General features: G+C 37.6%; 1 protein-coding gene across 2 annotated transcripts in view; it reads left to right on the forward strand.

Annotated features, from left to right (window-relative positions):
* Positions 1-24,289, forward strand: part of LOC131981638 (protein phosphatase 3 catalytic subunit alpha-like) — a 41,665-nt gene extending 17,376 nt beyond the window's left edge. Inside the window, exons 4-13 of one of the 2 annotated variants that reach the window (XM_059346026.1) lie at positions 235-380; positions 2,435-2,574; positions 6,693-6,770; positions 9,713-9,807; positions 10,622-10,747; positions 14,255-14,332; positions 15,228-15,312; positions 16,016-16,113; positions 17,331-17,378; positions 21,890-24,289. In XM_059346026.1, coding sequence (XP_059202009.1) covers positions 235-380; positions 2,435-2,574; positions 6,693-6,770; positions 9,713-9,807; positions 10,622-10,747; positions 14,255-14,332; positions 15,228-15,312; positions 16,016-16,113; positions 17,331-17,378; positions 21,890-22,068 — 1,073 coding nt within the window. In that variant the 3' untranslated portion in view covers positions 22,069-24,289. The remainder of the gene's footprint in view (positions 1-234; positions 381-2,434; positions 2,575-6,692; positions 6,771-9,712; positions 9,808-10,621; positions 10,748-14,254; positions 14,333-15,227; positions 15,313-16,015; positions 16,114-17,330; positions 17,379-21,889) is intronic. The other variant, XM_059346027.1, reaches the window with a different exon arrangement.
* The last annotated feature ends 1,856 nt before the right edge of the window (positions 24,290-26,145 follow it).

Raw genomic sequence — 26,145 nt, forward strand, 5'->3', positions numbered from 1 at the left:
AGAACCTGTCTGAAGCCTTTAGATGAATGAGGTCTTTAGATCCAGCCATGTAAAAAGCTCCATGTTTGTTTGTTCTTTGCGTTCCTTGTTGCAGTGTGTTTGTGTGCGATATGTAACACTGCGAGTGACAGGGACTTACTGCATGGTGGCTCTTCAAAGCATGTCAAAACACATTCAGGAGCTTTTTTGTCTCAAGCTTTTGAAATGTCTCTCCACCCCTCTAACCACCTCCAGGTAAGATCAAGTACTCGGAGCAGGTGTACGACTCCTGCATGGAGGCGTTTGATTGCCTGCCCCTGGCAGCCCTGATGAACCAGCAGTTCCTGTGTGTGCATGGGGGGCTTTCACCAGAGATCCACACGTTGGACGACATCAAGAAGGTATGAAAAGACACACACACACGCAGGCACGCACGCACGCACGCAGGCACACAATTTGTACGGAAAGGCCAGGTAGGTCTTTATTAAGTTTAAGAAAAAAGTCAAAATGTCAAGATAAAGTTGTATAATATAATGCAATATATGTCTTCCAAATTTACAGAAATTACATAAAATCTGATGTTCTAAAACAATAGTTAACTAGGTAGCTACTACCAAGAACAGCTCATTTATGTGTAGGGGGGTTTTAATGTTACTACACCCATAAATATTGTGGTTATTGCTCATTTTATGAAATTGATGAAAATCAGCTTGTAGCTTGCAGTCTATTAACTGTCAAAGTCTCATCTATGTGCATCTTTTGGCAGAAATGACTTACTCTGCATTGAATTTATATGGTTTGTGGTCTGTAAATATAAACTACTATGAACACATGTTTTAACAAATATGGTGGAATATTTCTCCCTTTCACTCCTATCTGTATTTTTTTAGGTATTTGGCTTCTAAGTTTTGGGGTAAAATAAGGCTTAAAATGAAGGAATTACAGTCTTTATAACAATTACAAGAGGTGTGAATCAGCAGAGGCCCCACAAAACCATTTTATCCCGATACTTGAGTCACGATATGATATTATTGCCATTTTTAATATTTTGCGATATGGTGAGTATTGCAGTACAATATATTGTGATTTAATTGTGAAACTGCATTTTGTGTCCACAAAATTAAATTCAATCAAGAATTGTTTTGTCAAATAACAGAAAATTCTCAGTCTATTCATCTCACTTCAGTCTTTTTATTTCTCCACAATAGAGAGAGTCAAACCCACAGACTGACCAACAAACTTTCTAAAACTTTAAGCTTCACTGCTCTGAATTTTTTTGAATGAAACATAAAGAAGCCGAACTTTGCAGCGTTATTTCAACAACTTGCCGACACGACATCCTGACACATGATGGTGCTTATAGATTCCTTAGATCTTCTAGTGTCATATGATACCAGTATATCTCTAGTATATTCCTAAAATATCGATGCTTGCTGGTCATGAATTGACATAATATTACCACGCAAAATATCGCGATACTATGCTGTATCGATTTTTCCCCCATCTCTAACAGTTACGCAGTTTGCCCAACATTTATGTTACTTAATTAATTACTGGGGGAAAAAACAATGTTAATGAAACACCCGAATGTGCTGTCAATGTAGAGAACACATAAGAAACCAGTGAATGCATGCTGCATGTAAACAGTTCACAGTAATACAGAATACAAAGGCACACAAATCAACACGGCGACATGAGGACACACACTTCCTCATCTAATGGCAGCGTTTCCATGGTGAATGTGCTGGTGTGACATCTTCTCCCTCCTGTGTGGTGAGGGTTGCCATGGAGATGCTCTGCTCTGACAGTATGCGTTTGTGTGTATGCATGTGTGTGTGTGTGTGTGTGTGTGTTTGTGTGTATGTGTGTGTGTGTGTGTGTTTGCTTTTCTTTCTCTTCTGATTTATCCTATACGTGCTGGTGCATTGGTGTGTGACTCACGTTCAAAAATTGTGAGGTATCTGATATGTTTTTGTGTCTACAGTCATGGAAAAAATGATTAGACCACCCTTTTCCTTCAATGTCTTGTTCATTTTAATGCCTGGTACAACTAAAGGTACATTTGTTTTGACAAATATAATGATAAAAACATTAATAGCTCATAAGAGTTTAATTTAAAAGCTGATATCTACACATTTTCCATGGTTTTCTTAATAATAACAAAAATCATTCATCATCAATTATTAAGAAAACCATGGAAAATGTCTAGATATCCGCTCTTAAATTAAACACTTGTGAGCTATTTTTTATTGTTATCATTATATTTGTCCAAACAAATGTACATTTAGTTGTACCAGGCATTAAAATGCAAAAGAAAACAAGGGTGGTCTAATATTTTTTTCCGTGACTGTATGTGCTTTTGTATGACATTTGTGTATAATGTAAGCTTATATTTTCGTGTGTTTCTTTCTGTGTGTGTGTGTGTGTGTGTGTGTGTGTTCTTTGTATGTCCTAGTTGGACCGGTTCAAGGAGCCCCCAGCGTTTGGGCCCATGTGCGACCTGCTGTGGGCCGACCCCCTGGAAGACTTTGGCAACGAGAAGACCCAGGAGTACTTTGGCCACAACACAGTTAGAGGCTGCTCCTATTTCTACAGGTACAGCATGAAACTCCTCACAAGGAGCAAACAAAAAATATTACACATTACACAGTCGTGGAAAAAAACATTAGACCATTGTTTTCTTCAATTTTCCATTGTTTTCTTGATAATAACCAAATCATCATTATCAAAAAAAAAACGTGGAAAATGTCTAGATATCAGCTCTTGTATTAAACTTTTATCAGCTAATTTTGTTGTTATCATTATATTTGTCCAAAAGGTACCTTTAGATGTACCAGGCATTAAAATTAACAAGAGATTAGAGAAAACAAGGGTGGTCTTATATATATTTTTTTCCATGATTGTAGTTCATTTTTAGGAGAAAATCAACTTGAATGTGAGTGAAAATATTCTGTAGATCCTGCAGCTGAGAGATATAACATCCAAACAAGCCAGAATATCAATATAAAAAATAAAAATAAACCCCACTAGGAACAATATTCTTTTGAAATTAGCAGCCGAAACATGCAGCCAGAAATAAGTCTGATCCTCAAACGTGCTCCTGCCTGCTCACTTGATGTGTTTTAATGATCTGGGCGCCTTGTGATCGCCCAGCGTTAGTGAGAGATGTGACTTTCATCTCCAGATCTGGAATCTAATAAGTTTGGTGGACTTCAGTGTATCGGTTTGGGATGTTGGTGATGAGAAAAGAGAAAAAAGAGAGATGCTCTCTGTACGGTTACACCACATCCAAGCTCCAATAACAATCACTGGGATTTGTACAAGAGACAGAAAGAAAATCTTGGCCAGTTTACACTCTCTCTCACACACACACACACACACTCACTCACTCACTCAGCGTACGAGCAAACACATAAACACGGCACATTCACAAACACACACACACACAGTTCCGTTTCAGCATGAAACGATATCCCACAATCCCCAGGGAGACTGCACGGTACTGTTGCTATGACGACTGGCTACTCCTGCCAGATATGGAGTGATATTAAGATACAGTGAGAGAAAAGAGGGAGAGCAACACGGGAGGAGGGAGGAGTTGGTGGGGTAGAAGATGAAAGATGGAAAATAAAGAAATAAAAATGGAGACAGGTGGAGCGTTGGTGCGGTCGTGGCTGTGCTCCTCGCGTACAGAGTGTGTACAACTCGCTGTTACGACACGTTGTCTGTGGTGAACACAGTGATTTTCTATGTTTAGCAGACACAGTATCAATCGACCAACTAGTGTACACTCGGCCCCCACAGCAGCGAGGAGGCCATGAGCCCTGCTCAGGCCTGCCTGGTGCTCACTGATGCCCCCTGCTGCTCTCACCCAGATATGACATTAGAAATCAAGAGGCCCACTCATCTCCCACTGCTACACTTTTAAATACTTCCGTCTGTTTTGTGGTTTACAGCCGTCTTGATAGAATACCACCAGACATGTTTGCTATGTAAAGTGGTTTTTACTGGAACTCTGTGGACATTTCTCCCACTGTATGTTTTTTTTTTTTCAATTGCTGCACTCTAGATACATTTACTGGCAGAGTTGGGTCACATAAATGTAGTCAGTTAGTGATCACAAGTCATACATGTGTAATAAGTAATGTAAGCCAATTGATTACGAAAACATTTTATATCTGAATGAAGCATTGAAAATGTTGCTCCTTATACAGGTGCATCTCAATAAATTAGAATATCATAGAAAGTTCATTTATGTCAGTAATTCAATTCAAAAAGTGGAAATAACACATTATATAGATCCATTACACACAGAATGAAACATTTCAGGTCTTAATTTATTTAATTTCTTCTAATTATAATGATTATGGCTTACATTTAATGAAGACCTTAATTTCAGTGTCTCAAAAAAAATGAATACTACAAAAGACCAATTTTAAAAAGTATGTTTATATGGGGCTACACGGTGGTGTAGTGGTTAGCGCTCTCGCCTCCCACAGTCAAAAACATGTACTTTGGTTTAACTGGTGACTCTAAATTGCCCGTAGGAGTGAATGAGAGCGTGATTGTCTGTCTCTATGTGTCAGCCCTGTGATAGTCTGGAGACCTGTCCAGGGTGTACCCGCCTCTCATCCAATGTCAGCTGGGATCGGCTCCAGCCCCCAGAGTGCGGATAAGCGGTTAAGGATAGTGAATGAATGAATGTTTAATATGTAAATGTTGGCCTCTGAAAAATATGTCATCTACATGACTCAATACTTGGTTGGGGCTGTTTGACTTAAACTACTGGAAATTGACTTTTCCATCATATTCTAATGTATTGAGATGCACCTGTACATTGTCACACATAAAGTTGGAACAATTTTGTTTACCAGATACAATCCTCTGTTGATTTTGGTTTCATTTTCATTGTAATATGTTTGGAAGAGGGGCTACACGGTGTAGTGGTTAACACAGCAAGAGGGTCGCTGGTTCGACTCCCACCTGCGGCTCTTCTGTGTGGAGTTTGCATGCTCACCCCATGTCAGCGTGGGTTCTCTCTGGGTACTCCCAAAAAACATGTAGTTAGGTTTAATTGGTGACTCTAAATTGCCCGTAGGAGTGAATGAGAGCGTGATTGTCTGTCTCTCTGTGTTAGCCCTGTGATAGTCTGGAGACCTGTCCAGGGTGAACCCGCCTCTCACCCAATGTCAGCTGGGATGAGCTCCAGCACCCCATGACCCGAGTGCGGATAGGCGGTTAAGGAGAATGAATGAATATTTGGAAGAGATTGATTAATAAAGTTGAGAAGTTATACACTTTATGCCCGAGGGAATCAGGTCGGCTGAGTCAGAGATCTCTTTTAAGTCTCTTCTTAAAACATACTTTTATCGGAGAGCCTTTTTTATGATTTTACCTGAATTTTAATTTCCCTTAAACTGTCTATTAATTGCACAGAATGTTGTCATTTTCTAATATTACTTTTTTCTGTTTATGTTAAGCACTTTGTTACATGTGTTTTGAAAAGTGCTCTATAAATAAAGATTATTATTATTATTATTATTGTTATTATTATTATTATTATTATTTATCAAGGATAAGTCACATTGTCACAATCAATTCATGGAAAAAATATTTTATTCCAACTTAATGGGCAACCGTGTGTTCAAAACAATATATACTGCCCATCACTCCGGCTTCCTCCCACAGTCCAAAAACATGCACTTGGGTTTAATTGATGACTCTAAATTGCCCGTAGGAGTGAATGAGAGTGTGATCGTCTGTCTCTATGTGTACCCCGCCAATCACAGCTGGTATCGGCTCCAGCCCCCTGCGACCTGAGTGCGGATAATGATAATTAATGAATGAATGAATGAATATACAGCCTCGAGAATTTAAGTTCCACTAATATTCTTTTCCTCTTTTACATGTTAAACTTTTTCAATGCAAATTCAATGCATTCTGAACTCAGCGTTTACTGTGGGTCAAATTAAAGAACCCTTACAAAAACACTGTGTGTATTCTACAACATGTAGCTTTCTGCTGCTGTTTTATCATTAAAGGCCACATGGAGGACTTTTTGTTCCTGTAGCGCAAGAAGAGAACAAAATGTTCATTGTTATTTTTTTTGTAAATAAAAAGGGATAAAAGTCATTTTCATATCAATTATCATTAGAAAAAAATATTATTTTGAAGCTGTAATCAAGTTATCCTTGCAAACTTAATTCAATTGTAATTACACATTTTTCTAATGTAACATGAGCTGATTGTACAGTCATGGAAAAAAAATATTAGATCACCCTTGTTTTCTTCAGTTTCTTGTTAATTTTAATGCCTGCTACAACTAAAGGTACATTTGTTTGGACAAATATAATGATAACAACAAAAATATTTCACAAGAGTTTAATTTAAGAGCTAATATCTAGACATTTTCCATGGTTTTCTTGATAATAACCAAAATCATTATCAAGAAAACCATGGAAAGTGTCTAGATATCAGCTCTTAAATTAAACTCTTGTGAAATATTTTCTTTGTTATCTTTATGTTTGTCCAAACAAATGTACCTTTAGTTGTACCGGGCATTAAAATTTAAGAAATTTAAGAAAAAATGGTTTAATAATTTTTTGTTTGTAGTTACTAATGTTTGTAATCTGATTACATAATACTGATTACATGTAATCTGTTACTACCCCGCCTCACTCTTGCTGTCTGTGTCTCATTCTGTCTGTCCCCAGTTACCCAGCAGTGTGTGAGTTCCTACAGACCAACAACCTGCTGTCAATCATCAGAGCGCATGAAGCACAGGATGCTGGGTAAGCTGACTGACTGACTCAGTCCTCCTCTCGGCTTAAAAAGAGAGCACCATTTAATTTAATGGCTTACCTTGACATTTCATGTTCCGGGCTGTTATTTTTCTTTGTCAGGGAACTGGCACATTACGGGGGAAAGATGTTCCACAATTTTCCCTCTGTCATCCTTAAACTGTGTTATTAGCACCGTTAAAGTTTGTCTGACGGAGAAACCGAACAACATTCAGGTCAACTAACTCATCTCTGGAAACACAGAGTGGTAAGGCAAAGAGCCATGTAAGGTTTCAACACCAGTCTAAATACAGCAGTGGGGACAAAACACAATTTTCTGACCCACAAATCCATTCCTGGCATCTGTTATCTTAGTGTAAATCCTCTGAATATAATAGTGCTGGCTTAATTGCTGCATTATGAGTGGTGCTGCTGCTGTTTGGTGAACCCATTAACAGTATTTTATCTGTCTTGCAGCTGGGCTGTCTGGTTGATGCACTTGCATAAGGGCTGCTCAAAAGAAATGATAATTTTAGTACTTCCAAATAGTAAAAGTAGCTAATGTTTAAATGGAATAGATGGAATTTAACACAATGCTGAATCAAGAGAAGCGATTCTATACCATACTTCCCTATCACATACATCCAGTGGTGGAAGAAGTATTCAGGTCCCTTACTGCAGTAAAAGTACTAATACCACACTGTGAAATGACTCCACTACAAGTAAAAGTCCTGCATTCAAAACTTACTGAAGTAAAAGTACAAAAGTATCAGCATCAAAATGTACTTAAAGTATCAAAAGTAAAAGTACTCGTTATGCAGAATGGACCCACTCAGATATATAGACTAAATATATTATTAGATTATTGTTATTGATGCATTTATGTAAGCAGCGTTTTACTGTTGTCCAGACAGGGCTCATCTAAACCACTTAATATACTGTCAAGACGTTTAATTTAAAAAAAAGTCTAATCACTTTAAATGTATCATGTTTTTAAATATAGATATATACACATACAAGTACTGTACTTAAGTATAGTTTTGAGGTACTTGTACTTTACATGAGTATTTCCATTTTATGTAACTTTATACTTCTATACTTTTATACTTTTCAGTTCGAGATTTAACATAAAAAAACATGATAGTGAAGTGATTAAAGCGACAATTAATTTAATCCTCAGTATGTATTAACAGTATGTTAAGAATATAATGCTTACATAATGCATCAACAATAATAATCCAATAATACATTTAGAATATATAAAACAGTCTGAGTGGGACAACTTTAGTTACTTTTCATGTCATTATTTAACATAAAAAACATGACAAATTTAAAGGGATTGGACATCTTTTTAATCAAACCTCAAACCAGTATATTAAGTAGTTTAAATGAGTCCTATCTGGACAGTAGTAAAATGTGCTTGCATAAATGCATCAATTATATTAATACAATAATATATTTAGAATGTATAAAACAATCTGAGTGGGTCCATTCTGCGTAACAAGTACTTTTACTACATTTTGGTGCTGATACTTTTGTACTTTTACTTCAGTAAGTTTTGAATGCAGGACTTTTACTTGTAGTGGAGTAATTTCACAGTGTGGTATTAGTACTTTTACTTAGCCCTTTGATGCACAACATGGGTCTAAAGTGACCCGACTAAGTTTTTATATTCTATATCTTTGAAATGAATTAATTTCATCATTCAGTATTCCAGATTTTCCTTAAACAACTTGTTTTTAATCATCATACATCCTAATATTTTGTTTTAATTTCTTACTTTTTGAATAAAACCCCTTTTTTTTTTTTATCACTACGCTTCTAATGCACAAGGTCATTTTTGACCCATGTTGTGCATTTGAAGGTGTTTATATGTTCAATTCACCAATCACCAATTTAAAACCTGACAAAGAAGACACAAATATTAATTATCCTATTTTGTTAAATTGGTGTTTTTCCAATGGAAATTATTATTTGGTGGCTCTTATAAGTCCCAAATGTTAAAATATCTGATTTTCCAATGTAATCTGGTCTAACAACTCTTTTAAAGTTAAACCTTAAAAATAAGACGAACATAGTTACACATATACTCAAATTGTTAATTTAGTGTATCACTTTTTGTATCACTACGCTTCTAATGCACAAGGTCATTTTTGACCCATGAGTGTAAACTTGATGCAATAATACAAAAACTTTTTTTTTTTCATAAAGTATGAAAAGAAAAATGGATATAATGATCTGTTATAATAATAAGTAAAAAAGATATTCAAACACACAGCCAGCATGAAATAACATGGGAAATGAATGTGGGTAATTTTTGACCCATGTTGTGCATTAGAAGGTGTTTATATGTTGTGCATCAAAGGTTTAACCAAGAGATCTGAATACTTCTTCCACCACTGGGAGAGAGTAACATCCTTGACAACGCTACATTATAACAGACTATATTCTGCCGCACACCTACATTTTATTTGTTTATAATGAATAACCAGAACTGTTGATTACTGATGAGTTGAGGATTAGTCGATCCTCAGGGGACCCAGCTAAAAGCTGCTCTTGTGCTTTGTTTGTTGGCACAAATGAAATATGCGTGCTCGTGTTCATTATCTAATCTCGGTAGGTTCTTTGCATGCATGAAACTAATTGCGACCAGACTTTTTTAATTGTGACTAAGTCACTATGTCTGGGCCTGATTCAAAATGTGAGCTGTGTGCTGGCAGCAGTGTGGCTGTCAGTCCCCTGCTCACTGGCACTCTCTCTTCACCCTGTCACTTTGCCCACACAGATTCCTTCTTCATTTGTTTTTAAATGCGTGGCTGTCTCGCCCGCCTGCAACCGGTCTCTGTCTGGTTTTAAAGACCTCTGGAGCAAATCTTTAGTTTTTATCTACAGCATGTTTTTTTCTGATTTGAGGAGCTGTAACGTGGGCGGTTTGTTTGTGTCTGTTTCCTCAGGTATCGTATGTACAGGAAGAGTCAGACCACAGGTTTCCCCTCTCTCATCACAATCTTCTCTGCTCCAAACTACCTGGATGTCTACAACAACAAAGGTCTGACACACACACACACACGCGTGCGCGCGTATAAATCAGTCTTTATGCAGGCGCAGGCGAATCGGTTAAGGCATTTTAGTATAGTTTGCTGTCATAAAATACCCCTCATACTAAACAGCTGAGATATGAGCACTTTAACAGCAAGTTATTCTTTATCCAATACTGAAAAGAAACACTTCTGCTGAGGGATTGAATGTGAACATTTTAAAAGTGAATAATGTTATTTTTCATAGTATAACTGTAACCAGTGTTGGAAAGTACATTTAATCAAGTATTAATTTTTTACTTTACCTGAGTACTTCCTTTTGATGTCACTTTATACTTCTACTTCACTACATTTTGAGGCAAATATTGTACTTTTTACTCCACTACATTGAGCTGACAGCTTTAGTTACTTTTCAGGTCGAGATTTAACATGAAAAACATGATACATTTAAAGTGGTTAGACTTTTTTTAAACTGAACCTAAGCCCTATCTTTTCAAAATTAACACTGCTTACATAAATGCATCAACAATAAAAAAACAATAACATATTTGGAATATGAATAACAATCTGGGAGTGGGTCCATGCTGCATAATGAGTACTTTTACTTTTGATACTTTAAGTACATTTTGATGCTGATACTTTTGTACTTTTACTTCAGTGAGTTTTGAATGCAGTACTTTTACTGTAGTGGAGTAATTTATAGTGTTTTATTAGTACTTTTACTGAAGTAAGAGATCTGAATACTTCTTCCACCACTGACTGTATGTTTAACATGATGTTTGATGACTAATATTTAGGGAATATTGTTGTCTCCTGTCTATGCAGCGGCGGTGCTGAAGTATGAAAATAACGTGATGAACATTCGTCAGTTCAACTGCTCTCCTCACCCCTACTGGCTGCCCAACTTCATGGACGTCTTCACCTGGTCGCTGCCTTTTGTGGGAGAAAAGGGTATGACATGCACACATCTCCTTTACTTATCTCTTCCACATACGCTGCATTACAAGCAAACATTATAAGGTTGGGTTGTCTTCAGTGATGATGTAATAATTAAATGAATACTCCAGCCCTAGTTTTGAACGACCAGAACAAACAGTAGCAGAAAAGTAAACTTGACTCAGTACGTTTACATGACACTTGAAAAAAACAAAAATATTGCCTTAATCTGACTATAACTGGACAACTGAAGTGCATGTAAACGTGTTAGTCCGACTGATGTCGCAATTCTCCATCTCTGAATAAGACACTCATATCAGGGGTGGGCAACCTGCGGCTCCGGAGCCACATGTGGCTCTTCAGGCCGTCTGCAGTGACTCCCTGTGGCTGTGACAAAATAATTATACCAAATGAAATCACTTTTCTATTCTCTTTACATTTTAATTTTCATTGATTGTTGGTGCAGGCGCAAAACAATTTGTATTCCTGAATTATAAAAATGTGTTGCTTATATACGGCATTACTTTTTATACAGCATTTTATTTTTACATTTTAGTCAACTAAAATGTGCACCATAGAGTAATAAAATCTACGGCTCGGCATCTTAACCTCTGAATTTTGCCAACATTAAGCCTAGTTTTGAGTTTTTCCTTCAAGTCCAAATCCAGCCTCTCATTTGAACTTGGGTCCTTGCTGCCTTCTTTCAAAATCATACTAATAAATGCTCATTATTGTTCATTGTTCATTGTTAAAAGGATCCCTATTAGCTGTCACCAAAATGGGACGAGCTAGTCTTCCTGGGGTCCAAAAAAATCCAATCAAATCACTTAACAATGATGATGTAGAAACAATGAAACATTGTAGACATCATTAAATATCATCAGAAGTTATTCAAATAAGTTATTACATTCATAAGTATTACATTCATTATTACATTCAAACAGTCTGTTCCCTACTCATAAATTTAAATAGTGCATTCTCAAATGGTACTGTAAAGATATTTTGCTATTCAGCTTCTGTATATTCAGTACATTATGACCTATTAGTATTATGGGTAGGTTCATTTAGACTCAGTAGGTTGTTTCATCTTCATAGTAAGGCTCAAAATAAGGTTTGCGGCTCCATTATGATATTTTTCTCTTTTTTTGGCCAACAATGGCTCTTTAGTTAGTAAAGGTTGCCGACCCCTGACCCAGGTAATGCGACTGGAATTTGATTTTCGCCAACATGTATGACAAGACAACGCATGTACGCATGCTGCACCCCCCCTACACCCTGTGCTGGCGTATAGCCCCGGAACAAAAAAATCCAAGAAAGCCGGTCGCAGCCGGTAGCAGTAGCGACGGCACAAAGTGTCCAACTGAAGACAAGCTACTGTTGTAGCTCTCCAACAGCATCCGGCGTTCTTGTCTGCCCCTCAAAATCACCACCCATCATGTTGTTCTTGTTGGTCGAAAATGCCAGTTTCCCGCCTTTCTCCACTTGTTTATTATGCTGTAATAGGTCAACCGGAAAGTAGGCCACATTAACCTGTTGAAACGACGCATATCGCCACCCTCTTCTCAGTTGCATGTAAACTGGGACAAGGACAGAAGTCAGATAAGACGCCAAAATCCAATTTAAAGCATACATCAATTAAACTGGGCATATAAATTAACTGACCGTGCAACCATTCTGTCATAGATGTGAATGGTCTTAGACTGACAGAGCTTTATAGCACGTGATCCTTCCTTCCTCCTTCTTTGTCCTGCCATGAACCTTTTACACCTTCTTAACTGGACAGAAGAGTTCAGACTGAGATGCATGAGTCAGGCACAACAAAAACAACCTTGAATTCTAGCCATCATACTATCTGTACAGTAATGAAAACACAGATAAAAACATCATGTCTGTGTCTCTGCTGGATCTCACCAATCAGCAAACATAGTTCAAGTAACAGAAATGTATAGTGATTATCCCTTGTGCTGTCTTAAAAGAAGATCTTTTTTATGTACTTTACAGGGTTCTGCTACCACCACTTTATAATTTTCTCCAAAAATAGAAATGATAGCAGCTTAAAAAGGTGTACAACCCATACTTACAGGATTAGGGGCGTGTGGGTTACCAGAGTTTAGTCAGATTTGAGGCATTTTATGCCTTGATTGGACAGGAGAGAGACGACAGGAAACAAGGGGAGAGAGAGAGACGAGGAATGACATGCAATAAGATGGGCATGGACCGGAGGTGTTAAAGTTTATGGTTTCCTTAACCTTTACATCCACACTTTTACCTTATTTATTTTAAAACACGTCACTTTTGCTACATTCATGCATATCACCCACACTACTGTGGCTTCTCTGAAACCCTAAAACACTGTTGTTCTAGTCTGGACAAGTGGTGGAATCTAACTAAGTCCATTTACTCAAGTACTGTACTTTAGTAAAATTTTTAGGTACTTTTACTTTACTTGAGTAATTTTAATGCAGTTGCATTTTATGCAACTTTATACTTCTACTCCACTACATTTTGAGGTAAATATTGCATTTTTTACTCCATTACATTTATTTGACTTTAGTTACTTTACAGGTCGAGATATAAAACATGATAAGTTTAAAGAGATTAGAGATTTTTTTTTTTTAATTAAACCTCATAAGGTTTAATTAACCTTATTAAGAAGTTAAAATCAGCCTTACCTTGAGAAAATTAATGCTGCTTTTATAAATGCATCAATAATAATGATCCAATAATATACTTGGTATATATACAGTCCTGTGCAAAAGTCTTAGGCAGGTGTTAAATAAATGCTTAGAAGAATTGATGCTGGTTTGAAGGCAAAGGCTGTTCACACCAAATATTGATTTGATTTAGATTTTTCTTCTATTCACTCACTTTGCATTTTGTTAATTGATAAAAATAAACTATTAACATTTGTATTTTTTAAAGCATTCTTATTTTACGGCATTTTTCCAACCTGCCTAAAACATTTGCACGGTAATGTATAAAAATCTGAGTGTATCCATTCTGCATAACGAGTACTTTTACTTTTGATACTTTAAGTACATTTTGATGCTGATACTTTTGTACTTTTACTTCAGTAAGTTTTGAATGCAGGACTTTTACTTGTAGTGGAGTCATTTCACAGTGTGGTATTACTTTTACTTAAATAAAGGATCTGAATACTTTTTCCACCACTGGTCTGGACATGTAGAAACTGAGACTTTTAAACAACGATGTAGACTCCCACGTTCACTTCCTGGCTGGATCTTAACAGTCACAACCTGTCTAAACATCATAGTTAGGCCTACATACCTTTTCTGCTTCCTGTTGACACCGGCATGCACATGGCTAGAGTATTCAACTGGTCATGTAATTTTCCCAGAATTTCCTTCGGGATTAATAAAGCTTTATCTTATCTTATCTTATTTGCCTTTTTTAGGCTGTTTTCATTCTATAGCACAGATTTAAAAAGAAACATTTTATTGTGGTTGTAGCCTGTATCTCTTGTTAAGTGTGTGTGTGTGTGTGTGTGTGTGTTTCCTGCAGTGACTGAGATGCTGGTCAATGTGCTGAGCATCTGTTCTGACGACGAACTCATGAACGACGGGGAGGAGATCTTTGATGGTAAAAGGAGAAATTATAAAATATATATATATTTTTTTTAAATTGTACAGTTCAGTAAGTGCCTTTTTTATCATTCGAGAAGCGGTATTTTAAGCATAAAACACACTGGTAACAATTTACAATGACCAACTAAGTAATGTTTATCGATGATTTATAAACCAATTATTAACCATTTAAAAAGTGCTATACATATTTAATCATTAAATGTTTTCAACCAATTTCTTAAAGGTATATGAATCATTTCAAAATCATTAACATACTTAATATGGTGTTAAAATGTTATAATGAGTGCAACTAAAACTGTTAATAAACTATTAATTATAATTTAAGTGTTTGTTAATGGTAAAGTAACTATAAACTTACATTAATATACCATCTATTAGCCATTTATAAATGATTTAGTTTTTAGATTAATAAATTATGTATTTACCATTCTAAATGGCCTATATACGGTTTATAAATGATGATTAAACATTAATAAACTATCTGTTTACTATTTATAAATGATGGTTATTGTAAAGTGTTACCAACACACTACTAGCATACACAAACTAGTCTGTTAATATCCTCTAAATCGATGTTATCACTTGCCACCCATTTACATTTACAGCTGGGCAACTTTTCTTCCTCTTGTTGGTAATTAAATATCAAACAAACTGAATTTAATTGGCTCTTTTTACCTGAAACATTCAATTTTTTTTCTCACAAATTGTGCAGTACTTTGTCAGCTGACAAGGAGAACTAGAACAGAGTCAGTTTTTACATGTAGAATATACAGTTTAACAAATAATAAACAATAAAATGAAACATATTTATGATATTTTTTGGCAATTTATTTAAAAAAAATGATTGACAAGAAAGCATGTTAATGATTGTTTGTGTTTGACTCTTTTAGCCAGTGCAGCAGCAGCCAGGAAAGAGGTGATCAAAAACAAGATTCGAGCCATCGGGAAAATGGCTAAAATGTTCTCTGTTCTACGGTGGGTTGAGCTCTGGTTGCACATACTGCATGCTTGTGTGTGTGTATACAGTATGCCCATACAGGTGTATCTCAATACATTAGAATATGGTGGAAAAGTCCATTTCCAGTAGTTCAAGTCAAACAGCACCAACCAAGTATTGAGTCATATAGACTTTTCAGAGGCCAACATTTCCATATTAAACATTTTTAAAATTGGTCATTTGTAATATTAAATTTTTTGAGATTTTTGAGACACTGAATTTTAAGTCTTCATTAAATGTAAGCCATTATCATCATAATTAGAAGAAATTAAATAAATTAAGACATGAAATGTTTCATTCTGTGTGTAATGGATCTATATAATGTGTTATTTCCACTTCTTGAATTGAATTACTGACATAAATGTCAGTCCTATTCTATGATATTCTAATTTATTGAGATGCACCTGTACATGCTATATCTCCTTTAAGCTTAGCAGAAATTAATCAGAAATCTCTGGATGTCACTTCCAGTATTTTGTATTTAAAACCCAGACGCATGTGTTTCTGTGTTTGCAGCTGCACAGTGAGGGGAAGTGTGTAATTCTCTGTAATTTTCTCTTTTTATCCACACACACACCTGTCACACACCTGTCACACACACACACACACACACACACACACACACACACACACAAACACACACACACACACACACGTACATGCTGTCTCTGTCTGTCTCAGGGAGGAGAGTGAGAACGTGTTGACCCTGAAGGGACTGACTCCTACAGGCATGCTGCCCAGCGGAGTGCTGTCTGGGGGCAAACAGACCTTACAGAGCGGTGAGTGTTTAACACACTGGCACAAACACACAAAACACACTCTCCTTACGTAACCCTGGACACACCTTCAGAAACAGAACTAAAACACACACATACAGAACATCCAGACACAGTTTAAATATCTGCTGTGGAGCATCCTCCGGTTCCCTCCTGCTCTCTTTTCCTCCTCCTCTCCTCCTCTGCTCTTCTCCTCTCATCCTTCTGCCTCACTGACTCGCTCACTCTCTCCACCTCACCTCACCAGCGCTGAGGATACTAACAGCCTGCTGGTTGTGTGTGAGTGTGTGTGTGCATGTGTCAGAGCGTGAGAGTGTGTGAGAGAAAAAGAGAGTTGGAGACTGACAGAAAGGACAAGCAGCGAGAGGACATACAGTCACAAGTGTGTGTGTGTATGTGAGTGTGTGTATGTGTGTGTGTGTGTGTGTGTGTGTGTGTGTGTGTGTGTGGGGGGGGGTGTGTGTGTGTGTGTGTGTGTGTATGTGTGTGTGTGTGTGTGTGTGTGTGTGTGTATGTGAGAGCTAACACCAGCTACTGCTAACACCAGGTGCCCTCTGAAGCTGCCATGGTCTCAGTGCTGCTCTGAGGGCCTTACATGACTAAAGCCTGAAACATGTCTCTGAGTCATGCGTACCCACTCGGATTGGAGTCTGCACATACTGTAACCTTTATGTGCACAACAGGGGACTATGTTGCATTTAGCAAACCAGCATGTTTTCATAAGAGGTGGGGGAAGTTTTGGCTTTAATTTATAGTGGTTAGTCAAGAGGGAAGAGAGGAGGGTGCAACAATGATCCCCAGCCTGAAACTTGAAGCATCTTGTGACATCAGAATGTCCTTTATTCTACAGATTCTTTTATTGATATATCTTACTGCTAGTTTTACATTGAATTGCTCCATTTTTTGTGTGCATTCTTTGTAGGTGAATAGTTGTATTTATTTTTAGTTTTGTGTTGGGCCAACCCTAGTAACCTTTTTCTGACCGATTTATATTTAATTATAGATTTTCTTTAACAGCTCCTATGTGAGCAAAGGTCACCCTGGTGATGAGATTGCATTTAAACGCACCTGCACAGAAGCATGTTTCAGCCTTCACTTCCTTTCTTCTTCTTCTCCTCCTTCTTTCTTTGTATTTCACTTCTCTCTTGCACTCTCTCGTCTTCTCTCTCTTCCTGTCCTCCTTTCTTTCTCTTCTTCTTTTCTCTCTGCCCATCCTTCAGCTACCATTGAGGCCATTGAAGCCATCGAGACAGTTAAGGACGCTGAAGGTAAAATCCCACTCATTTCACTGTGTGTGTGTTGTGTGTGCGCACATGCGTGCGCGGGTGTGTGTGTGCAGCATGGCTGCGCTCTCAGCCACCCATGCTCATAAGGTCATAGATTTTCCTTACCCACGATGCACTGAGCTCTTCTAACCACATCAGCGCTCACTACAAAGCCTTAGAGCCACCACATTAAAATACTCACTTTTCTCTTTCCTTTTCTTGGGAAACGGGAAACATCACTGCAGCTTCTCTTCCAACACACACACACACACACACATTTATTTGGATCTTATTCAGATCCAACACACACTGCACATCACAACCAACTTTTTCTGAAACACACACACAAGAAGAGTGTGGCTGTGGGTGGGAGTGGGTGTTGTGAAGGGTCACTTAGATCTCTGATAGTCTGCAGTGTGTTACAGTCTTTATGTTTTGTAGGAGCAATAGTTCTGTTGAAGATAAACATGCAACCAATCTGTTTCTTTACAAGCAGAACAGTCACAGTCACGCAAACTGTTAAGGAAATATTTCTATACACTTTACAAAGGTGTACAAAGCTATCCTTAAACTTCATTGGTGGTAAAACAGTCTGAATAAAAGAAGTGGACAGAGCCATCCGTGATGTCACCCATTGGTTTGTGGACTACTATTTTGAGACACTTGTGGCTGAAGCCAGAACAGGTCTGCCAGGTTCTTCTGTGCTACTGAACAGATTGTGATCATGGTATATGTAATGAGTGTATATACAAGTAGAGTGTGTACACAAGCTTTGTTAGTTCTCTGCACGCTTCTGTTAACTGTAGTCTTTTGTGTTCGTAGCTTTCGTACGGTCCTGAACTACAGTCCATAATTTGTTTGAGCAAATAAATTATGGGAATCTATTGTGTTATGTTTTTTCTGTTGTTCTATTATTTGTAGCTCTGTGTTAGATTTCTGCTGTGTAGAACAGTGACATATTTGTGAGTAGCTGCATGTGTGCAAAGGTAATATGACAGTAGCTGTTGTTCAAAAGTGGCAGCGATCTCTGCAGACAGACCTCCGTATCAGTACAGGAGCCTCTGTCTGCACAGAAACTGCAGTTCAGCTCATCAAAAGCTTTAATTATTGTGATGACAAACACCAAATGCTATACCTAATATATCCATAACTGCTTTGATTTGGTCCAAGTGCATTTAACAGATACAGCCATGGAAAAAAATATTAGACCACCCTTGTTTTCTTCAATTTCTTGTTCATTTTAATGCCTGGTGCAACTAAAGGTACATTTGTTTGGACAAATATACAAAAATAGCTCATGATAGTTTAATGTAAGAGCTGATATCTAGATATTTTCTATGGTTTTCTTGATAATGATTTTGGTTATTATAAAGAAAACCATGGAAAATGGCTAGATATCAGCTCTTAAATTGAACATTAAAATGAAGAAGAAATTGAAGAAAACAAGGGTGGTCTAATAATTTTTCCATGACTGTATATTAGATATTTTCTAATGCTATATAATATATATTAGAAAATTGTTGAATAGTTTACATAGAAGCAAACTAGTGATTAAATCAACATTTCCCATAATGCAACTAACCCTGTGTGCTTTCTAAACACTAAAGGAATAGTTTGACATTTTGTATTTACACAAAATGTAAAGATGGAAAGTTTTAGCTTTACAGAATTTCACTGTGCTAAGAAATATGGTACGTTTCATTTAAACTGGGAAGTTGGAATTTCCTGAGTACCCAGTTGAAAATTCAAACTGGAACCTGAAGTTGAAATTCTGACCTGTGAAGTCAGAATTCATCAACAGAAGTGAACGTCTTATTTGTGTCTCATTAAATCAGTTGTACTGTCCAAACTATCTACAGACATGTTGCCCTGCTTCTGACTTCCCAGCTACAACCCCAATTCTAAAAAAGTTGGGACAAGTTAAGTCTAAAATGTAACTAAAATGAAATGCAATAGTTTTCTTATCCTTTGTGACATATACAATTAAAAATGGTACAAATGATACACCTGAAACAGAATTCTGAATTGAATGCATTCTGCTTTTATTTAAACTTTACACAGCCTCCCAATTATTTTAGAATCAGGGTTGTGAATGAAACGCTTCAATAGTTGCAGCATGCTATTTCATGGATCAAAGAAATCTGATGTGTTGATTTGTAAGCTTTAAGGTGCTTTCACAACCCAAAGTTTAGTCCGTTTTAATCAAACTCTGGTGCGGTTAAATCTTGTTACAGTTAGTTTGGTTGCTTATGAACACTCCAATCAGACCAAAACAACCGGTCCCAGACCACTTGCAGAACGGGTCTCAGTCCATTTCCAAATGTTTCCAAACTGACCCTAGTTTGGTTCGATTCCACTGTGAACGTAATCCGACCAGAATCCGACCCAGTTAAATGAAATGAACCAAAACGCAGTGATTGTGGGCGACCTGCGCCGTGAGATGGACACAGATAATATTATAAAGAGGAAATTTGTGTCATTCAGTTTCACTCTGTAGGCTAGCACTGAGCTAAAGCTAATGTGTCATTGCAGAATTATCAACATATTGCTCAAAATAACTTAATATTTACCTTGGTGTCAGAAGCAGATCGTGGTAGGAGCATCAAGGCTCATCTTCTTATACAGATGTCTGATCGCAGCACGTCAGAAATAATGGATCAACACATAATTGACGACCCGGAGCCTCAACAGGAGCTCGTTCTGAGCGTTTCTCTCCACATAAGTTTGGTCGGAACACCAGAGCAGATTACTGCTGGTGTAATTAAAGTAACTCGGTTTGCGACCGGTTCCACGTTGCTTTGTTTACATTTTTCTCCACCAACTTTTCAACCAATTACAACTAACAGCGTGAATAGATTCCCAGCCCTCCACCTTCATACACGCCCCTCTTCAAACCTGTTTTTTTTATTGTTTTTACTTGTTTTATTACTGTGAAAGCAAACCAGATTAAATACAAAATCAACCAAATGTATCAATTTCACTCTGATTCTGACGAACCAAACAGACTTGGGTTGTGAAAGGACCGTAGAGGTGCTTGTAGGCGGACTAAGGTAACAGCTCGCTTCACCATGAGACATGTAGAATCTAACTTTGTGAGAGTAAGCAGAGTTCGTAAAATGTTGAACTATTCCTTTAAGCCCTGATAACCTGGAGCTGACCTGTATGTATAGATTCGTTAGAGAGAATAATTTCAAGCGAACCAGCACGTTATTCACTGAACTCTCTGAGGAAGAAGAACTGAGTTCATCATGACACAAAAAATGACAAATGTGCTAAAAAAAAATCCAACCAAATAAAAAAAAAGGAAAATAAAGCAAACTTAGACATTTAGTTGAAAAAAAGTTTAAGTTTAAAAACCAACAGCTGACTGTCGGCCACTCTTCACAGAGGTGAAACCTTCTTTCAGGACTTATGAACGACTGTTTCTGTGCAGCTGTGCTTTGTCCCATACTGTCTGGTAGTCTAGCAGGCGTCTCAGACTACTGATCTAGGATCAATGGCCGGGTCGCACTGACCGTCACGTTCACTGTGAGCCACCAGGTCAAACTAATCCTAGCTCAGCATTCAGACAACAGATGAGAACTTGCTGCCGTGTGTAGATATGAGTGTTAGAACCCTGTAGATGTGTTTATATGACAGAACCTTGTTCATCCAAACCCAAAATGTCCCTCTGCTGACGGAGCATAATTGGGGTCAAAACCATGGGAATGTCTGAGCTGGTGTGCTCAAATGAAGCATTTAAGAGGCGATTTTAGGGCTGGGCAATATGGACCAAAAGTCATATCCCGATATATTTAGGCTGAATATGGATATACAATATATCGCGATATTTTCATCGCAAAGTGAGAACAAATGTTCAGTCAAAGCCAAATATCACATGTCAGAAGTAGTTTTATTGAAACCATTTATTTAAGTGAACATAAGTACTGTATAACAACAGGACAACCTTTTAAAAAAAAACAAAGCTCCATAAAGAGCACATTTAAATAAAAAGAAATCTTAAATTAAAAAAAGCCTATGAAATAAAATAGGCCAATCTGAATATCTAATAATATAATAATAATATATAAATATAAACATATTTATATGAGAAAAGAATAACTAACATTACAAAAGAACTAAATATGACAAACCCTAGTAAGGGCAGCATTTATATATAAAGAAAGAAAAAAAAAACTATATCTATATATGGGATATGGTCTAATTCCATATCACATTTCAAAATATATCAATATATTTTTTATATCGATATATCGCCCAGCCCTAGGCGATTTCAACCAGACTGAATGCTTTGCAGATGTGTGCACATCCACATTTCATAAATTAATTAAAATTTGACTGGAATCTTCATTTCAGCGCTCTGAACATTTCCTTCAAAGCTCCCAGGGGGTTTGGATACACAAGATTCTACTTAATGTCTTGTTAAATGTTAACTCCGTGTATGTATGTTGTGTGTGTGTGTGTGTGTGTGTGTGTGTGCGTGCGTGTGTGTGTGTGTTTGGGTGTCTCCGCAGCCATCCGAGGCTTCTCTCCGCAGCATCGGATCAGCAGTTTCGAGGAGGCCAAAGGTCTGGACCGGATCAACGAGAGGATGCCCCCGCGACGCGACGCCGTCAACAGCGTGGGCCTGTCAATGGGCCGCATGAACATGGGAGAGCCCAATGGGACCGACAGCAACAGCAATATACAGTGATGGACATCTACTCCCACGTGCCCACACACATACCTGCAGTTACAACAACTCTGATTTGGTACCATATTTATAGATACGTGTACATAGGCATATATACACAAGAGAAATGCACCACACACACACAGTATTACATACATTAGATAGGCTACATCACACACACACACACACATGATTATCTACCCCATTCCTGTTGCCCTCAGTTGTATGTAAAGGCATGAGCATACCCGGACTTTACCACCAAAGGCTGAGTCTCTCCAGTGAACTGATCAGCTCTAGTTAGAGAACTACAACTCCCAGTGAACCTGCACAACAACAGGAAAGAAACTACAAAAACACTCCCCATGCAAAACAGGAGGAGCTGCTGTTCACCGTGTGTGTTGGGGATCACCAGTGGGTTGACAGTGTCAGCATGACGTGGCTGTGTTGGTGGTGTGTGTTAGTGTCAGGCGGGGTCAAGTGTTTGCACGAGGGGGAGGGGGGGCTGGGAAGTTCAAGATATGTATGCTTCTTTTTCCTGTTTGGAAGTGGAATCAAACTTTTCTAGAGTTGTGGATATGCCTGCCTGCGTGCGTGCACATGCTTCAACATGTAAAATGTCTGTGCGGTTCTATTTGAAACTGTGTTTTCGTTTGCAAAAACACGAACTGGTCATCGTCGCCGTCAACCGGGGCGAGAAATGTTTTGACGTGTGGTGTGGTATCTGTTGCCGAGAGATGTGTTGGAGATAATCTCAGCTGCAGTCTAATCTGAGCCCTCGCTGTTCTTCTTTTCTTCTCGGGAGGAGATTCCCGTTTGCTTTTGTAGCACTACACTGTACCCATCCTCCACTTGAAGCCGAGTGCAGGATGGGTAGGTTCAGGGTGGATCAGATTTGAAGCAACCGTTTCTCCCCACCCGTTAGCGTGTAAATAGGTTACATAGAGAGGTTTTATTGCACACGTGATGCATATCACAAGATGCAAGATGCAGCATAGCAGATGTAGGATGCTTTATGTATGCGAGGGAGCGGGGGGAGTTGAAATGTGAAGTCATACTCTATTCATTCTCTTTCTACATCCTCCTTTATCCCGCCTTGCTGTCTGCTACCAAACAGCAGTCACGGCCTGGGAATCTCCGGCCTCAAAAGCAGGAATAATATTTCACAGTAAACAGACTCTTCAGGTTAAGGCAGCAGCCGAGACAACAAGAAGAAGTCATAAGAAAAGGTCTTTGTAAAGCATTTATATTAACGCATCAGTGCATGCAGAGTTAAGTTCTTTGATAATAATGTGAAGATTATATTTGTGCTCTGTGTTTCACTATGGTAGGATTTTTTTTTCTTTTTTGTTTTTCTGGCTAATATAAATGAACTGAGGAATAATGAATAATTTATTTTGTACATAATGTTAATTTATTTTTTGTATTCATTTTGAGTTCAGTTTTCATGTTTTTTCTTTCTTCTTTTTCTTTTTCGAAACCTGTGTTATTCCTGTTTCTTTCGGCGCTGTACAGAATGACAGTACGCTTCTATTCAAAGTGTCAAGTCCACGTTCTCTCCTCTCTCTTCTTTGTCGGTGTACAGGAGTTGTTTTTAAAAACGATAAATATGAATAACGATAAAACAAATATTAAACTAGCATTGATGAATGACCATACTATATTCAGAGGCACAGGCATTCAGGCAGCCAAAAGCATGATTGCATGGTTAAAATTTGTGCTGTTTTTAAAGCAAAAAGCAGCAAGACACATTTTAACAGAAGAGCCGGTGTGTTGCCGTCACAATTTAAAGGAAAAAAGTGTACTCTCTCTCTCTCTGATCATAATTATTGATGATTCCTCTTGTTATTTGATGATATTTATGATTCTATGATTATTATGATTCTATTTATTATGGACATTATTCTTAATATTTAAGCTCTCTCTCTCTGCTGGTTGCTCTTCATGTTGCGTTGCTCCTTGGTTGATCTTGTTGTGCTTCTTTGGGAGAGGTGAACCCCCCTGGGAGACCCTGTGCCATAGAAATTGTGCCACGGTTCTTACTTTCTCTCTCTCTTTCTCTCTCTCTCTCTCTTTCTCTCTCTCTCTCTATATATCTCTCTCTCTAACTCTCTCTCTCTCTCTCTCTCTCTCGCTCTTTCTTTCTGCTCTCTTTCTGTTTTGACTCCCCAGTCACTAACACTGTAAGCATGCCCCATGGGACGATCCACTTTTTTACTCTTGAATAAAATATGCATGAACCTTTGCTATGGATACTGAGCCTTTATTTCCTCACCACTGAACATGAACACACACTCTAATGATTGCATAAAAGAACCGCCCTCTTTGCCTCATCAAAGCTAGTCAGACCAACTTGACCTGTTATTTAGATGTCAAGATGTCTTCAAGTTTGATTCATAACATACCAGAGAGAAGCAACTTTCTCTTTCATTATGTAGTTTCATCAAGGTGTGACTGCTCATTCCAGTGAATTACAGTAAACACAGAGCATGAGGGTGAAACAAATAATTGTATAAGTATGAAAATATTGCTCAATAAGTGTGTCACTGTAGCCAGTGGTGGAAAAAAATATTCAGATATCTTACTTATTTAAAAGTACTAATACCTCACTGTAAATTGCATTACAAGTAAAAGTCCTACATTCAAAACTTACTGAAGTAAAAGTACAAAAGTATCAGCATCAAAATCTACTTAAAGTATCAAAAGTAAAAGTACTCGTTATGCAGATATACAGTACTTGAGTAAATGTACTTAGTTACACTCCACCACTTGTCCAGACTAGAACAACAGTGTTTTTTGGGTGTTTCGAAAAGCCCCAGTAGCGTGGGCGCTATGCATGAATGTAGCAATAGTGACGTGTTTCACCACTGGCTAAAGGTAGTTGATAAATGGCTGAAATACTAAGCTAAAAAACTAATAAATTGTTTTAAAAAAAAGTTGGCTAAAACTACACCTGATGGATAAACAGTTAAAATAGTAAGCCAAGTTATGGAAGGCAGATCGTGTAAGTGAATGTAAAAGTAATTGATAAATGGTTGAAGTGTCCAGCTTCTCCTTTGGTAGAAGTGGAAATGCAAAAATATTAATAGTTATATAAAAAGAACTTCCTCTTTCATGCCCCTTTACTGTAAATCTCTGTCCACTCCCTACACCCTCTGTTCTGTTTACTGAAATGGTTCGGTGACACCGGAAATCAGGAGTTCAGTTTAACTGGAAACGAAACTGAAAATGTTGGATGACTTAGGAGGGCGGAGAAAAGGAGGGAGAGGAGAGGAGAGGCAGCAGAAGAACAAAGACAGAGGAAACTAATCTCTCTAGTAGGATCACAGCAAACAGTCAGAGGTGAGTCCATCCATGCACTTCTTCTTTCTCTTGTTTTAAAATGCACATTTGATGGAGTTAGACTAGATCAGAGTGTCTTTCCACTGGACTGTGGCATCATCACTGGCAGAGCTCAGGTTGTGTGTTTGTGGTAAAAACAAATGTACCTGTAACTTCACTTTTTTATGAAACTGATATCTATTTCTAATGCAGTTACTAACAACAGTACAGTACAGTTACTGACAACAGTACAGTACAGTTACTAGTAACAACTAGCACAACTAGTGTGCAGTACATTTAGTGCATTAGTTCATCTTGGCTGCAATGTATTGTGGTTATACGGGGAATTTACTTAAATTACTGGGTTTTTTTTTTACATAAGTAAAAATATGTCTTTGATGCAGGATTTTTTAAATATAGCATCACACACTGATGCCAACAGGTATGACCACATAATCACTTTTATCTTCTGAACTTATAAACTTTCTTTCATGTTCAAGGTGAAGTCACACCCCTCTGTGTATATTAACAGTTGATGGAAAAAACCCACATGCTGTAACTTGTCAGTTTCATAGAGATGCCAGAATTCCAAATGAATGTGCATTTCACCTCCTGTCTGACATTGTAATCCCACATTTGTTTATATAAATTGTCTGTAGTGAATATATTTGGTCACTAGATGCAGAATGGACAGTATGTGACAGTGGTTGTTCGAGATTTAATGTAATGCTTCACTTTTGTAAAAACCTTAAATGTCCAAAATAAAGTTTAACCCTGTAA

The sequence above is a fragment of the Centropristis striata genome, chromosome 12 (genome assembly GCF_030273125.1).
Source record: "Centropristis striata isolate RG_2023a ecotype Rhode Island chromosome 12, C.striata_1.0, whole genome shotgun sequence".
Taxonomy (NCBI): domain Eukaryota; kingdom Metazoa; phylum Chordata; class Actinopteri; order Perciformes; family Serranidae; genus Centropristis; species Centropristis striata.